The sequence below is a fragment of the Peromyscus maniculatus genome, chromosome 19 (genome assembly GCF_049852395.1).
Source record: "Peromyscus maniculatus bairdii isolate BWxNUB_F1_BW_parent chromosome 19, HU_Pman_BW_mat_3.1, whole genome shotgun sequence".
Taxonomy (NCBI): domain Eukaryota; kingdom Metazoa; phylum Chordata; class Mammalia; order Rodentia; family Cricetidae; genus Peromyscus; species Peromyscus maniculatus.
In genome coordinates, this window is record NC_134870.1 from 61245425 (window position 1) to 61261088 (window position 15664).

General features: G+C 41.0%; 1 protein-coding gene across 7 annotated transcripts in view; it reads left to right on the forward strand.

Annotated features, from left to right (window-relative positions):
• Positions 1-15664, forward strand: part of Ccdc68 (coiled-coil domain containing 68) — a 58795-nt gene that overhangs the window by 15747 nt on the left and 27384 nt on the right. For all 7 annotated transcript variants that reach the window (XR_013046164.1, XR_013046165.1, XM_076555450.1 and 4 more), the window contains exons 2-7: positions 147-271; positions 1374-1460; positions 4706-4840; positions 6133-6258; positions 6766-6894; positions 12027-12109. Coding sequence is in view for 5 of the 7 variants with exons in the window: in XM_076555450.1 (XP_076411565.1) it covers positions 155-271; positions 1374-1460; positions 4706-4840; positions 6133-6258; positions 6766-6894; positions 12027-12109 (677 nt within the window). In the remaining 2 variants the exon portion in view is untranslated. The remainder of the gene's footprint in view (positions 1-146; positions 272-1373; positions 1461-4705; positions 4841-6132; positions 6259-6765; positions 6895-12026; positions 12110-15664) is intronic.

Here is a 15664-nt window from a genome sequence, read left to right on the forward strand (position 1 = left end):
CCTCATGGTATGCTATCATGTAAAGTGAATAAAACAAGGCCCCGTCTTGAGATTGTGCAGTCTAAGATGATACTAAACATTTGACACTAAAACTTTGATTATGGAGAAACGGGTTGCTGAGCTGATTTATGTTTTCCTAACACCAGAATTCATAATGACAACTGTCACGGTGACCACAGAAGTTCCCCCAAGAGCTAAGACAGAAGGTGATTCTGTCTCGTATGGATCTTCATCAGCTCACATTATTGAAGAAACCGAGTACGTGAAAGAGGTATGATGAGGGCAGGGGACATCTCGATGTGGCTTTTGTGACGAGCACCAGGATGGATCAGTGGGCTTTGTTTCCCCATCCATGCAACCCATGGAATGGAGCAAACCTCACTTGGTTTAGGATAGCTGACAGCTTAGATTTGAACATAGCTAGTCATTTTTCTTTAGAATATAAACCTGTGCCTGCATGAGAAGTAACAATGACTTTCTCCACTCAGTAGAACTGAATAATGGCCAGGACAGTTCAGAACACCTATCAGCATTTAATTCACACCCCACCATTCGCTGCTGGATTTCCTGCTGTTTCATAACCTTCCCTGGTGGTTTCCTGAATGTGGATGCTGTGCTCCCAAGTAGATGTTTGTGTTTCCTGCTGATTCTCACTCTCTTTCCTCACCTTGTCACTATGCACAGCTCCAGCTCGCTAGTGCCAGTGACTCCTCTGCAAGTGACTTCATTAATTATGCAACTTATGAGAAATCCACCATGAAAAGAACTAAGAAAGGGTATTCACATAAGCTGCCTGTTAGAATAGATAGAAAAATTCTGACATTAATAGTTTGTAGCTTGTTCAGATCAGCTAATTAAATTGTCTTGCAATGTTTAGTAATTCCACAGGTCAGCAAGACTGGAACTCAAATTTCATGCATAAATTTGTATGATCACGTCTTAGGGATTTTTCTGTAGTAATTATTTAATAGCAATTATTTTGTGGTAATTACTATGTAGTAATCATTTTGTAGTGATTACTAAGTAATAATTCTCTTATAGTAATTACTAAACACTGAATTAGTAAATTATAGGTAAAAGTGAACAAAATGTACAGTTTTAAAGTTCTAATTACTAAATTATTTTGTAATATATAATATTAATTTTTTGTCATATTTCAGATTTATCTAAAAAAGAGATATAAAACCCAAACACTTTCTTTTCATTCATCTAAACAATATTAACCTAAATATAATTTAGGTTGGAGGCTAGTATTTAAATCTGACATCAGGATAGATATGTAAATAAGGTGCCCTGTAGCTGGTATAGAGAAAGAAAAATGCATTTGGAATTAAATGCCTTATAAAAAAATTAACTATTTTTTGTTCCTCCAGATCCGAAGTACCCTGGAAAAGATCCGAAATCACATGTTTAAAGATGAAGAAGGACACAACAATGCAAATTACAAAGTAGATGCAGAGGTAATAAATGCATGGAGATTCATTATTTGCATTCTTTCAGAAAGTTAGCACAAAGCCATATAGATTTCTATTCAATCAACCTTTCTGCCCGAAATTGCTCTTTGAAGCTGCGATAAAATATTTCATGCATGTCTAACATCTAAAGATGTTAATGCTTATGCTTATGATGTGTTAACTAGGGATGTCACTCGAAGGATCAGATCAGAATGGCCAGAACTTGCTGAAATATTGCAAACAGAACATAATATTATAAAGCATATAGGAAGACACCAGACCAAGGAGAATACGTGGTAGCCATACTTTTCAGGGATGAAGGTATAAGCTTACAAGTATATTCTGTGGGACACAGCAACTGATGGTTTGAATTGAGTGATCAATAAGCAATGAACTTTGCTGATCAACAAGCTTAAGCACCTCTTTCTAGTGTCAGTAGCATCTTTGTGTACTTAAGTTTGGACAAACCTCTTTTAGCTCATATTGTACCAAATTAAATATCACCAGAGCCAAGAGCATCTATCTTATTAACATTACTGACTATAAACCATGGTTATTTATCACATGAGAAGGTAGAATGTACTACATAAACACAGTTCCCTTACATCATCCTCAGCTTCCAATATAATATGGCTAGTACTTAAGATTTCCTTAATTAATTGCCCCAAATCTGGGCAAAAAGAGACAACATTGAGGTGTGGCAGGAAAAAAAATCATTTTTGAGCATTTGAGTTGACTTCTAGAACTTCATTGATGGGTAGATATACTTCTAGATTTGAGAGTACAGATCTGGATTAGATGAATTGGATTGCATTAGACAGGGTACAATATACAGAATTGTGGTATTATGGTTAGTAAAGTTCTGAAACTAAAGCTGAGTTTAACACTTGAGTGGGAGGACAAGAGTGTAAGCCTGCCTGATTGATACAGCAAGACATTATCTCCAGAAAAAATAATATAATGCAATGATTTTGAAAGTGGAGAGGGTTGGAAAGCAAGTGAGTGTACATATGGATGACAGATGAGCTGAGGGCTTAGTGATGAATGTCCCAAACTTGGGTCTTTGGAAGAAGAGCCATCATAGAGGTTGAAATGGATGGTGGAGAATTAGGAAAGGCCATAGAGGATGGAATCCCTGAAGGCAGGTAGAAGTAGTAACTGTCCAGTGTTGTCCATGGGCCGTGTAAACTTAGAACTGGCCAATGGCCACTGGAAACGTTGAAGTAGAATTTTTAGCTGATCTTGCTAGGAGTAGCTCTGGATGTATGGATAGAACATGGTGCTGCTATGATATAGGGTCTTGTTACCATGTAAAGTGTGGGCTACTGGCCTGGCAGCAGCATCTCCATAAGCTTATTAGATTTGTACTGTGTAGGCCTCCACCCAGACCTCCTGATTCAGAATCTGTAGCTTTTTACCATCAGCTAACACCCATGAGAGCACTGATCTAACCATTTGCAAGTCTCAACCACAGCCATTAATCTACCTTCTGCAAGAGTCTGTCAATTATTCTTTAGTATATATCCATATATGGTCAGAGAAGGTGGGCACAGCTTTATTGTGTGGTCTAGACCACACAGACACACAAAAGGCTGAGGATGTACTATGTATATGTTATGTGCTTGGTTTTTGTTTGTTTGATTATTTGTTATGAGTTTTCTGAGACAAAGACAGAATTCCACTGTGTAGCCCTGCCTGTTCTAGAACTTGCTCTGTAGACCAGGCTGGCCTCGAACTCAGAGAGATCCTTCTGCCTCTGCCTCCCAAGTGCTGGGATTAAAGACGTGCAGTACTACCACCCAGCTCATTGTTCTTATTTCTGGACTATGGATCATTTTTTGTAGTGGAAAAAATATGTTTGGTCGTTGAGCAATCTTAGACTCTGAATCTGGTCTCAAGGTTATTTATGTAGGTGTAACTTTAGTGTCCTAGTTAGCTTTAACTATCAACTTGACACAGCGTAGAATCATCTGAGAAAGGAAACTCAACTGAAGGATTGCCTAGACCAGATCTTCCTGAATGGAATTGCCTTGGTTGTTAACTGATGTAGCAAGTCCTAGGCCAGGGTGGGTGGAACCATTTCCTGGGCAGGAGGCACTGGATTGTATAAGAAAGTTAACTATGCTTGGATGTGTGAATAAGCCAGCATGCAGTGTTCCTCCATGGTTTCAAAGTCCCACACCAAACCCTTCACTGGCTTCCTCAATGATGGACCTGGAAGTTTATACAAGATAAACTCTCATCTCCCAAGTTGCTTTTGATCAGAGTGACTTTTCCCCCCAGGAGCAAAAAAAATTAAACTAAAACACTTTAATTTGTGAAACTCTAATTTTAAGTTTCCTCACTACTACAAAGAACATAATGTTTTTTTCCTATCTGTAGCACACAGGCAAAGAAATGTACCTAACACTGAAAAGACGACATGGTGCATAATAGGTGCTTAACAAGTAGACACTGTTATCAGAACCACAGAGTATATGGAGTTGCTTGATAGTTTCTCTCTCTGCCATGAAATAAGGTGAAAGAGCAGATAGTGCAGATGATGATCAAGAAACTATGTCATGAACTCTTGGACTTGACTTGCATAAATGTGGACCCTACTGCTTAGTTTCCACATCTGGGAAATGGGTAGGCTGAGATGTTCTCTAGTTTCCTCACTACCTCCATATGCCCATGATTCCATGTAGATTTATGTTCCAGGTGCATTTTCAGGGACGATGACGTTGTACAGGATTACATCATAGTGGAGGTCTAGACTGACATCTCTGATTAGAGATTCAATATGAAATGATGATAAGGAAAACACTGTTAACGTTTAGTGTTAGCAGGCCCGATTCTGTTTAACCAACATATATTTGTAGGCATGGTTTTAATTAATCCAGTCTCATATTTATTTTTTGGTATGTACAATACCCTTAATAATGTATTTAAAGCTGCAGGAAATATAAGACTCTTTAAATTGGAGCAGACATGGAAGCTGGCTCATTTGTCTAGAATTAATCATCAAAATTCGAGGTTCAAAGAGTTATTTTTGCTTATTTGAATCTTCTTTGACTTATGTAGTGAATGATAATCATTGTTGCCAGTGTTCATAGAGGAATTGTTGGAGGACGTGTGCCACTGTGGGGACAGGCTTTGAGGTCTCGTATGCTCCAACCATGCCCAGTGTGGCACACGGTCTTCTTCTGCTGCCTGCGGATCCAGATGTGGAACTTTCAGCTCCTTCTGATCTTTGTGTTTGTTCATTTCAGCCACCTGGAAACATGCAGAATGGCTCAGATTCCACAGCAGACCACACCTGTTTGGATTTGCTCATGGAAAACATGAGAAGAAAAGACCAGCAGCTCCTGGAAATGAACAGAGAGAATGAAATGTTGAAAATCAAGGTACAACTGCTAGGAGCTCATAAACAGCTTTCATAGGTCTATACTAGCTATGAGACAGACACCCACTCACACCCCGAAGCCCACAATACTCAAACGCATGGCCAAAATATTGGAGTGTTGTACAAATTAAGTCTTACTGTTTTATTTTGGAGACTACTTTTAGTATTAAAGAAATCTTTTGAAGGTCTGTGGGTGTAAATTTTCAGCTATGCAAAAGTAGCAAGTTCTGGAAGTTTCCTTTGTGATATCAAATATACAGCTAACAGTGGTATACTGTGTACTTACACAGTTATTAAGGGAAGAGATCTCAGGCTAACTGCTTTTTACCATAATGCATTTTTAAAAGATTTTGCATCTTTAAGAAATATTAGAGCTAGGGAGATACCTTAGTCAGTTAAATGTTTGTGCTACAAGCAAGAGAGCCTGAGTTAGATCCCAGCACCAACACAGAAAACTACGCATGGAGGTGTGTGTTTGCAATTCCACTGCTCAGGAGGTGGAGGCAGGGGGATCCCTAGGGCTGCTGACCAGACATGCTAGCCTAGTCTCTGAGCTTCAGGACATACCGACAAACTCCATCTTAAGGGGGGGGAGGGAGACAGGATTGATACCTACCCAAGAAAAGATGTTCAAGGTTGACCTCTGACCTCCCTATGCATATATGAATTGTACATCTGCACCCACACATATGTGCACATGGGAACACGGACACGTACACCAAATCCAAATACTGATTCCAACTTCTATTATCAAATGCCTCATTGATTGTTCAATTAGTCTATTGTTGAGTGCCTTGTATTTCGCCTTTGGGGTTTACTTTGTATGTAGCCTCACAGCGATTACCTTGGCATGTAAATCTCAGCAGCCACCCTTGATCATTTCCTTAGGTTATAAAGATCAACATTTATACTTCACTGTTCTTACGACTCCAGTCTCATCCCACTTCCATTTCACGGAGCTTCATTTGTCAGTACATAATGAACATTGGTGGTGAGAGGGTTGCCCCTATGTGTCCCGACAAGATGCCATCTACCTGTGCAAAGCACCGATACGCTTAGCACTCAGGGTTGGCTTCACCATGGCAGATGCCCATGCTCAGTACCCAACTAGAGACTCCTTCACTTGACACTCTCTTCTTACTCAGCACCAGCAGCTTCCCTCCCATCAGTTATCTGTATGGCTGCAAATGGTAATTAGGGACTGCTTTTAGTTGACCATAAAACGGTGTTCTGCTTTCAACTATTTTTATTTCGTAATGTCAAAACATGCAAGGTGACTTTTATTTTTCCTAGCTGGAAGCTTCCCGAGAGGCAGGAGCAGCCACTTTGAGAAACGTGGCCCAGAGGTTATTTGACAACTACCAAACGCATTCTGAAGACATGAAGAAAAAGCATGAGGACAGTAAACGTTTACTTCAGGTAACTAGTCCCAGCTGCAGCTCAGGAGCTGGAGAAGCCAGCCCCACCCAGCCATATATGGCTGGTGATGATGCACTGTGTGAATAGTGCTACCTACAGGAACAGGTATATGTGCCCTTACACTAGGGGCTCAGCCCCAACCTGAGTGACCTGACAAGAAGGCACACCTGGTATTTTCAAGGGCAGATGCATACTCATTCATTTTTTACTGGGCCATTTTGAGCTCTGTTTTATATATGCATGCAAATGCGCATGTGCACTACAGGCAGAAGTCAGCTGAAGTTCCCTCCCTAGAGAGGCAACTTCTTTGCTGTGACTGACCTTTAGCCCCAGCTACATATCTAACAAGTAACCTTGGGATACAGTGGGCATAATTACCCTGCTTTGGGAATATTTTCTGGTAAGAAAGAAAACACTTGTAATTGGATATACAAGATGTTCTGTTTTGTTCTAGATAAATAACAAAAGCAAAAGTCTAGCAAACTGTTTGTTTGTTTCTGACCACAGATCAACAACCTTGAAAAAGAGCAGACGTTAAAGCATCGTGCTGAAAATCTGAGTCAACTTTCAGAAAAACTTGAAGAGAAGCATGTTCAAATCATAGGACTGGAGAACCGTGTACAGAGGATGGAAAACGTAGGTCCCTGGCAAGGCAAAGACATTTCATGCTGACAGTGTCATATAAGGGGAAGTAGAATGACATGAGTTGGAAGTTTTTCCTGGCCTGTGGGTTTGTGTGTGTGTGTGTGGGGGGGGGGGTACAATTCTGTTTTTTACAATTCTGCTTTTCCTCTAGACATTTTATGTGACCTGCTCTGTAGTTGTTGGCTTGACTGATTTCTCCTTGTCGTCAATGTGTATTCAGTGATCTATGAATGAAATAATGGGTTAGGTCACAAAGTAGTCCTGTTAGGATCCCTGTAATCTAGCATTTATTAGAGCCTAATAACAAATAAATTAGAGTTTAATAAATCTAGATACATTAGAGCCAGTGTAGTATCCTTTTTTTTCAGCCCATGACTGCTTATGGTTTATGGTTTATAAGACTATAAAATGTGTGATAAAACTGTTATTAGAACTGATATCAGAACTTTGAAAAGGTCTGTTTAGGGAAGAGCAGCAGAAAGCAAAACTGTGAAAAATCTCATGGAATCCCAGTGGTTAGCACTCCAAATACCAATATAAATAACATCAATTTAAGTATGTGCCTTTGAATTCAGAATTCAGAAAAATAAGGAATATAATCTTTTACTAGCAAAATAAATGAGCATCTCAGAAACTAAATTGAGAGTAGATGAGAATATAGTCTTAGGCTTCTAGTAAATTGTATCTCCCCCATCTTCCCTCTCACTGTATTCCTGGGTTGGCCCCTAGTCTATGAGGCCTCCACTTGTTTGAGTTTTCTGAGGTCTTTGCCACTAGGGAACTTTTACTTACTGGGTGTAACCTTTCAGTACTATGCAGGTTTCTGACCAAAAGAAATTTAATTAGTTTTAAAATATTTCCCAATAATATAAAATTTGATAACATGGTAACTGTTAAATCTATAGTCCTAAGGAAGGTCATGCGAGGAAATCAGATACAGGACCTGAGCACAAACATAAAAGGACTTAATAATATTAGCACTCACCTACAGCTCTATTATGCCATGGGCCACTGTTGTCATTCCCAGAATCACCAAGTCACCCTTGGCAGTTTGCTTACCCCAGCATGCCAGTTTATGCTTTTTGGAAAAGCTGTAGTGTTTGTTGAGTGGCTGATAGTGTTAGAATATTTTATATTGCAGTTGATAGCTTGGAGGACTAAGATAGCACAGGACATATTTGCACTGAGGAGAGGAAGACAGGTCTGTGAAGCAAACAGGATTATGGAACCAAACAACTGATCAGCCAACTTGAAATGGGAGAGTAGGACTGTGATCGCCCTCTCTAAAACCCAGAGGGAGGTTCATGGCCACCTGTGGGTGCATGAAACTTAACAAAAGAAGAGTGGAAGAAAGTTCTCTTTCCTAGCAACTCCAAGGCTTCAGCACCAGACATGAGATCTTGTCGGACTCCTAGGTGTGTTTCTTTTACTGTCATTTCAAGATATCTGAGCACCTGCCAATGGCTGCACACAGCCAGGCACAGGAGATACATTGACATGTGTGAATGAACTGGAAATAATCACTGTTTATGATGACGAGAGTGTACATGACTGGATTGTGCTGAGTGCCAGGAACTTTCCAGAGCTCCTGTTTTTAATTCTCCTAAGGGTCCTTTGGAGAAGCTGAAAGCCCACGTAAGGTAGGGCGGTGTGTCTGAAAGTACTGACAATGGCCCATAACTGTGATTCTCTTTCAGAACAGTAAGTAGGTAGGATGCTGTGCTCAGCAAGGCCATGAGAGAATCTTCCAAAATGTATTCTGTAGAATCTATTCAGGAATAGCTCAAGTGGGACCTGATAGAGTCTCTCTGGTTAGTGGAGGTGAATGGGGATTGAGGAGCAATGTGCAAGACTGTTGTTTTAAAACACATTTAGCCCAACATTATTTCATATTTTTGAAACAAGTATGGAAATAAGCAAAATAAACAGCAAAGCTTGGTGACACCTTCTTGGGCTCAGGAGGTAACAAGGAAGTAGGCTGTATGGAAGTTTCTTGGGTGGAGAATGCATATTGGAATAAAGGAGAGTATGCTGAGCCTTCTGTATTAATGGGGACAGACGCAAGTTCAAAACGGAAGTGAAGACAAAAAGCACATATCCTCAGAAAGGCTGATAAATATTGCCCTAGCAGTGGCTGCTCCCTGAGAAGGATTCATTTGCTACTCACTTGAGCAAGGCCTTGCTCCAGTAAATAGCCATTAGTGCTGTGAGGTCTGGTAATGAAGACATTACTTAAAACCTCCACCATCTGTCCCACTTTAATCAGGAATGCGGCGAGAATGAATTCCGAACACACAGCAAGAAGCTAGCAGAAACGCCCTGTAAGAGCATTTTAGCGTGGCATATGTTCCTTTTGCCGGCAGTGCGATTCTGTTGGTTCACATTCGTTTGCTAATGTCACTGATTTGGCCCCACTAGAATCTAAGGGCTCAAAGGCACTTCAGAGACCACCTACTTCCTCATCATCGTTTTATAAATGAGGATGGAGCAAACAAGAAACCATTTTGTCATCTCCCCTTTCTACTTACAATCATTCCTATTATACCCACCTGTTTTCTCATATGGGACAAAGAATATGTGCTGGGACCAGGGCAATGGCTTAGCAGGTAAAGGTGCCTATCACCAGGCCTGAATTAGCACCCAGAGACCTCTATGGTGGAAGGAGAGAACTCATTCCCACACTGTCCTCTGACATCCCTATGCATGCTGTGGTACATGTATACACATACAAAAAGTAAGTAAAAAAAAATGTAACCATTTTTTAAAAGATGATATTCTGGTTGTTAAGACATTCATATGTTAATATATACCATGTCATAATATATACCAGTTCATTTTGATCAACAGTAAAGGGAAGTCTTGACCCCTTAGGGACAGAGCAGATAGCCATAGTGGGGTGTTACGTGCATGAGGAAGACACTGTAAAGAAGTGTGTGCTAGGCAGGTGCGATTTCATGCATGACCAAAGAGGAGCTCCTGGAGAGCCCAGGGCATATGCGAGAACCCTGGCCAGGGTAGAACATGTGCTTGTTGGTTGCCCCATCTCTGACCCTGGCTGTGAGCATTCACTAATGAAAAGAAAGTCCACAGGGAGGACTATGTGTGGTGCCCATGCACTCTGTACCCCACTAATTCATAATGCATGGGCCGTGACAGTGTTTCCTAGAGCGTGCAGGCACTCACCTCAGTCTCAAGGTATAATGGCTATCTCTCAGGAATCTTTGGAAGGCACTTAAGGCTAACATGGAAAAGGTTAACATGGAATCATTTCTGTGAGGCAATATTGCTCTAAGAATGTAATTTAATTAAGTTAGCATAATTAAAAGTAGCAACTCACACAGGATATGAAGTAATTGGTACTTTTAAATTACTAGGTATTGAAGCCCAACTCTCTGCCAGGGAAGCAAGTAAGATTCTCATCCCACATGCGTTATCTCTACTCTATTTATTCCATATTACCTTCATTTTAGGGATATTCATAAAGTTAAAAATATGGCTTATACAAATAAATAATGAATATGTCTTAAAATTCAATTTATTACTAATTTTGGAACCAGTATGATAGTAAAGTTAGTTTATATATGATATTTATAGGCATTGGGTGTGGGGGCATGTGGATGGACAGAATACAGAGTTGTGTGACCACTCTAGATATATCTAATTAATAACCTTTAGGATTATCTTTTATATCTTGTAGAAATCCATAAATTAAATTTGATATAGAAGATCACACCTGTCATTCAATACTAGGGAGACTGAAGCAAGGGGATCATGAGTTTAAAGCCAGTTTTGGCTACATAGTGAGTTCAGGGTCAGTCTGTACAAGAGACCTTGTCTCAAAAAAATAAAACAAAGTAAAATAAAAATCTAAAAATTAACATGCGACTTCAGAGAACTGGGCTTCTAATCAATATGTAATAAAGTAAAACAAGCAAATTGTCTGGAATACCTAAGTAATTGTTGGACCCCATTACTGAACAGTGTCCCAGGGTGCCACTAGAGCTTCATGCTGGAGATCACTTTTATTTTCAAGTTTTGGTTAATGTTTCTCTACAGTGATGAGGTCCAGAGAGGTTAAAACAATGGTCAAAACTTCAAAACCAGATTGGTGTATGGCATAGGCTTCCTGGTTTCGGTTGTACAGCACTGCCTTGAATGGTGTCTATTTATATGTTGTGGCAGGCGGTAATTTTAAACAGCCTTGTGTGTGTTTTGAAACATTTCTAGTCAGTGCTGCCCAGGCTGTCAATACTATTTCTGCGTCCTTGCAGCCTTTCCTGGTTCCCCCAACTTGGCACTAATCAGCAACGCAAACTCTGCTTACCCAAGTGGACTTGTCACTTTTCCCTTGGGGTGAACAGTTGAGTTCAATAATTAAATCACCTCATTTTAAAAGATACTCTTTCTCAGTCTTAGAGTTTCTCCTGGTTCCTCATTAGGAAGTAGTTTTAACGTTTGTGGCCTCGATCCCTCATTAAGGGTCTATTTACCTGTTTACTGCATGGCAACAGATGCTGTGAGAGCAGGTGGAAACATCACAGTATGTGCTGTGGTGTCCTCGGGTACCAACAACTCTCCTAATGTAGTGAAGAGGCAGGTGCAGCAGTAAGGGAATTCACATCAGGCGAGGGTGTGCAGGCATCGTACTCCAGGTGGCATGGGGAAGGTGGGTGGGCAAGTTTGTACTGCAAGGGCTCCATTTTGTCAGTGGGCTGGAGAAGGAGCCAACTTTCTCATTCAGGCTAAATGAGTGAGTTATGAAGACATTTGTTTATTTGGAGACAGGGTCTCATGCAGCCCAGACTGACCTTGAACTTGCCATGATGTGGTGGCTGATCCTGGACTCCTGATCCTCCTGTCTCTACCTCCAAAGTGCAAGGATTAACCACATGCACCACCATGTATATCTTAAACAAGACTCTCTACACAGCTCTGATTTACTTTTAAAACACAAAGAACATTGCCTGGCCAGGCTTCCCGGTGGCACATTGTAATTGCTCAGATTTGAGATGAGCTCTGGAGCGCAGACTCTATTTCTAGTATCACAAGCCACATCTATTGTGAACAGTTTGCAAGCACACATACGTACACACAAACAAAAGCTGTATCTTGTTTTCTCCTAGGAAAAGAAAACACTCCTAGAGAGAAAATTGTGTTTGGAAAACAAGCTGCTGCAACTCAAGTCCAATGATGCACATTCGAAAAGGTTTGAAAAATCTACCTCCTAAAAAGCAGTTTCTGATAGCGTTCATGGGTGTGCTGGGCTGTAAGCGGGTGGGATTTATACATCTGGAGGAAGCAGAGAAAGTAGGGCACATGCATGGAGAAGGGATGTCAAATTTCTAGGGTTAATAGACATGCACCTCATTTCTTACCTATGAGGGTTCAGGGGCCAGAAGTACAGGAGGGTCCTGGAGACCCATTTAGAGAGTTCATTCGTCTGAAGAGTGAGTCTGCCACTTCTCCATTTACTCAAAGATGCTGGAGGTATCTTTATCCTCTATTCACCTTCGTGAATGAGTCTCTTCCACAGTCTACATCAAACTGGCTGGTCATCAAGTGAAACTATGGTAGCCTGGCAGTCTTCAAACTCCATAGAAAATGAAAGAAACTATGGAAAGCCGCCTTAGTTGGTTGGGGTGGCTTGTCCACATTCATAATTTTCAACTTGTATGTCTCAGTCTTTTCTGAGGAGGCAAGACAGTTTATGGTCATCATAGCAGCTGTCCAGCTCAGTTGCTCTTAGGAAATCCTCTGGAATGTTAGGTCCTGACTTATCTCACATTTCTCTAGATTTTTCTCTTCCTTTTGATTTTAACCTCACTATAGTCATGGTATATTCTGATGTCAAGATAACACATACCCTATTTCAACATCTTAGTTCAACCATCTAGGACTTCAGTTACTAGGCTATCAGGTGCTATTATGAGCCTCTAAGGGACAGATTTTCATTGTCCTTTATTTATATTGATAGACCCCAAAATCTAGGGTCTCAAGTGGGCACCCCAAGAACCCAGACTCCAGTCCAGTTGATGCAACAGCACCAGGTTTATTGAAGAAGCGGCTGTACAGTCGGGCTAACTCAGCTCCAGAGAGCAAGAGTCGCATCTTACTGCAGCCACATGGGTACTTTTAAAGGAAAACCCCACAAAAACCACAAGATTGCAATTCCCATACAATTTCATTTCGATTGATTTATGTCTAGAGGCTAATTTCTCAAGATCATGGTCTGATCACAGAGGAGGTACAGTCATGTCTGCATGCACATTCTTCCCAAAACCTCAAGGGGGAAGGGTATCAGGGCCAGAGTGGAGTTTACACAAAGGTCACAGTGGTCCTTCCTGGAACACTTGCAATTATCCCAGTCACAGTTGAGCGCATCTCTTAACAGAGCTCTCTTTACATTGTTACATTGTGGCAGGGGTGGTTGAATAATGGCTGAGTCAGGTTGCCCTTGGACCTAGTTTTCTTTTTAGTTCCTTATTCTCCTGGGGCTGGGGGGTGTTATTCTCCTGGGACTTGGAGGGGGGGGTGTAAGCCTGAAGGGTTAGGGTCTTTCAATATTATCATCCTTATAGTCACAGACATCCTTATTCCTTGATCTTTTGACTTTCCCCTATTTCTCATTATATCTGTCTTTTCTTGTCTTTCATTATACTTTGTGCCTTCTGTCTGGCTGGTAATGATACATTTTTTGACCACTTATAACAATGGCCAGAAATAGGCAGAACTTTAAGTTGCATGCGCGTATTTGAATTATCTGTCATACTAATCTGGTATTCTTTCCTATCTTTCTCCCTGTGAATAAACATAGAACCCAAGAGAACAATCGTGTGATAGCTGTGTATCACTGTCCATCTTGATAGAGAAGGCCATACAGACAGAGAATGGCTTAGGCCCTGGTGTCACTTACAGATAGTCACTAGTTAGGTTTATTTTTGTCTTAACTCTTTCCCTCCCTTGTCTCCTTCTTTATTTTCTCTTTTTGCCCTTAAATGTAAAGATCTTTCTCATGTGATGGAACTGTGGACTTACACAATGTTCCTTCCTTTACGAGTCCAGGTAGTCTGAGTTTGATGATTTCCTTTTAAAAACATAACAATAATGGGTGTCTTTTCTGATTTCAAAGCAAACTGACCTTTCCTTTTTATCTGCCATATATGAGCAATCCATATGAAATTCTCAAAATACTTTTGAGGAAGTTTTGGAAATTTCTTGGAGAAAGTGAGTGCTCTGTGTTTCTGGAAAGATAACAGAACATCTAATCTTCTTCCATTTTCAGGTTGTAGACATCCGACCCTTTATCTTCCTTCTAACCTTTGCTGAGCTGTGTGAGGAGGCATTGTTTACTTTACTGGGTGTCAGCAAGAGAGCAATCAGTATGAACTATACTCTTAAACTGAAGCCATAAAAGCTTGGCAAATGCACCACAAATATGAGATATTTCTCTTAGTCCGAGGTTAGCTACACATAAAGAAAATACAGAAAAGAACAGAGTTATTTTCTTAAACGTAAGCTTAACTTCATATTGTTGTTGCTATCATCTTGTGGAAAGTAGTTTGCAGCTTACAGAATAACCACCTTTGCATTGATGTAATCCTTCTATGGCTTCTCCAGGACCACCCCTGCACTCCTAAGCTCCTACCTCCTCAGGAGATGTCTCGCTGGTTTGGTTTCCATATTCCCATATGTAGCAAAGCCTTGCATGTTGCCATGGAGGTCTTTGATATCTGTTCTTTCATTTCTGGAAACTTCTCATGGCCTCTGAGACTAGTTTCCCCACTCCCTTGTGTGACAATAAAGGAGTAGCTATGGAGGAATGCTGCTTACTGGCTTGCTCTTCATGGCTTGCCCAGCCTGCTTTCTCCTATAACAGGACAACTTGCCCAGGGCTGGCACTGTCCTAGCATGCTGGGCCCTCCCCCATCAACCGTTTATCAAGAAAATACCCCACAGGCTTGCCTACAGAAGATACCTTGTCAGTTCTGTTTCTTCTGCACATCTGACCCTAGTTTGGGTCAAGTTTACAAAACCCTAACCCACATATGTGTGTAGTAGTCTTTTGTCTCAACAGAGCACCCAGAGTTCTGGCACCTTACTGCCCAGAGGAAACACAAGTGTGACCACTAAATACGTCATTATTACTCTTTTTCTTTCCTTCTTCTTCTTTCTTCACTGGAGGAATTATTTAAATTTTAATCCTCAATTTATTTAATGTCAATCCTTATACCCAGAAGTGAGCTTTCTGAGGCTGTCCTTTGTTGAGACTCCCCATCCTCTCATCCCCTGAATCTCCTCAACAACTCTCCCTCCCAGGGGTCTGTGCATCCCCCTAAGACATCTCAGCTGCCCTGCTCGCCTGGCCTCAGTCTCCCTGAAACCCTAGGATTGCTGGTTTTCTGGGTTTTTGGCTCCTCTTATTCTCAGTTTGGACTGTTTGAAGACCTCCAGAGACCACAGTCCTTGGTGGGGGTCTGAGTTCCCTACCTATTCCTTTGGCATGTAAACCCTTCTTGGGGTGTCTCTCCTCACAAGCTTCCTTTGTCCTGATAAGGAAGCTGCTCATGCTGAAACCCAGAGAGAACTAAAAGCTGATGTTGATGTGCACTAGTAGATTGGCAGCCATTCCTTGAACATGAACTTTAGAAAAGATGAGATAGCTGAGAGTTCACAGTCTGGTCTGTTCTAATCTCAGGAGCACAAACATTTCCAGGAAGAGCTGATATCCACTTATTTCTTTCCCAATACTTCTGCCCATGAA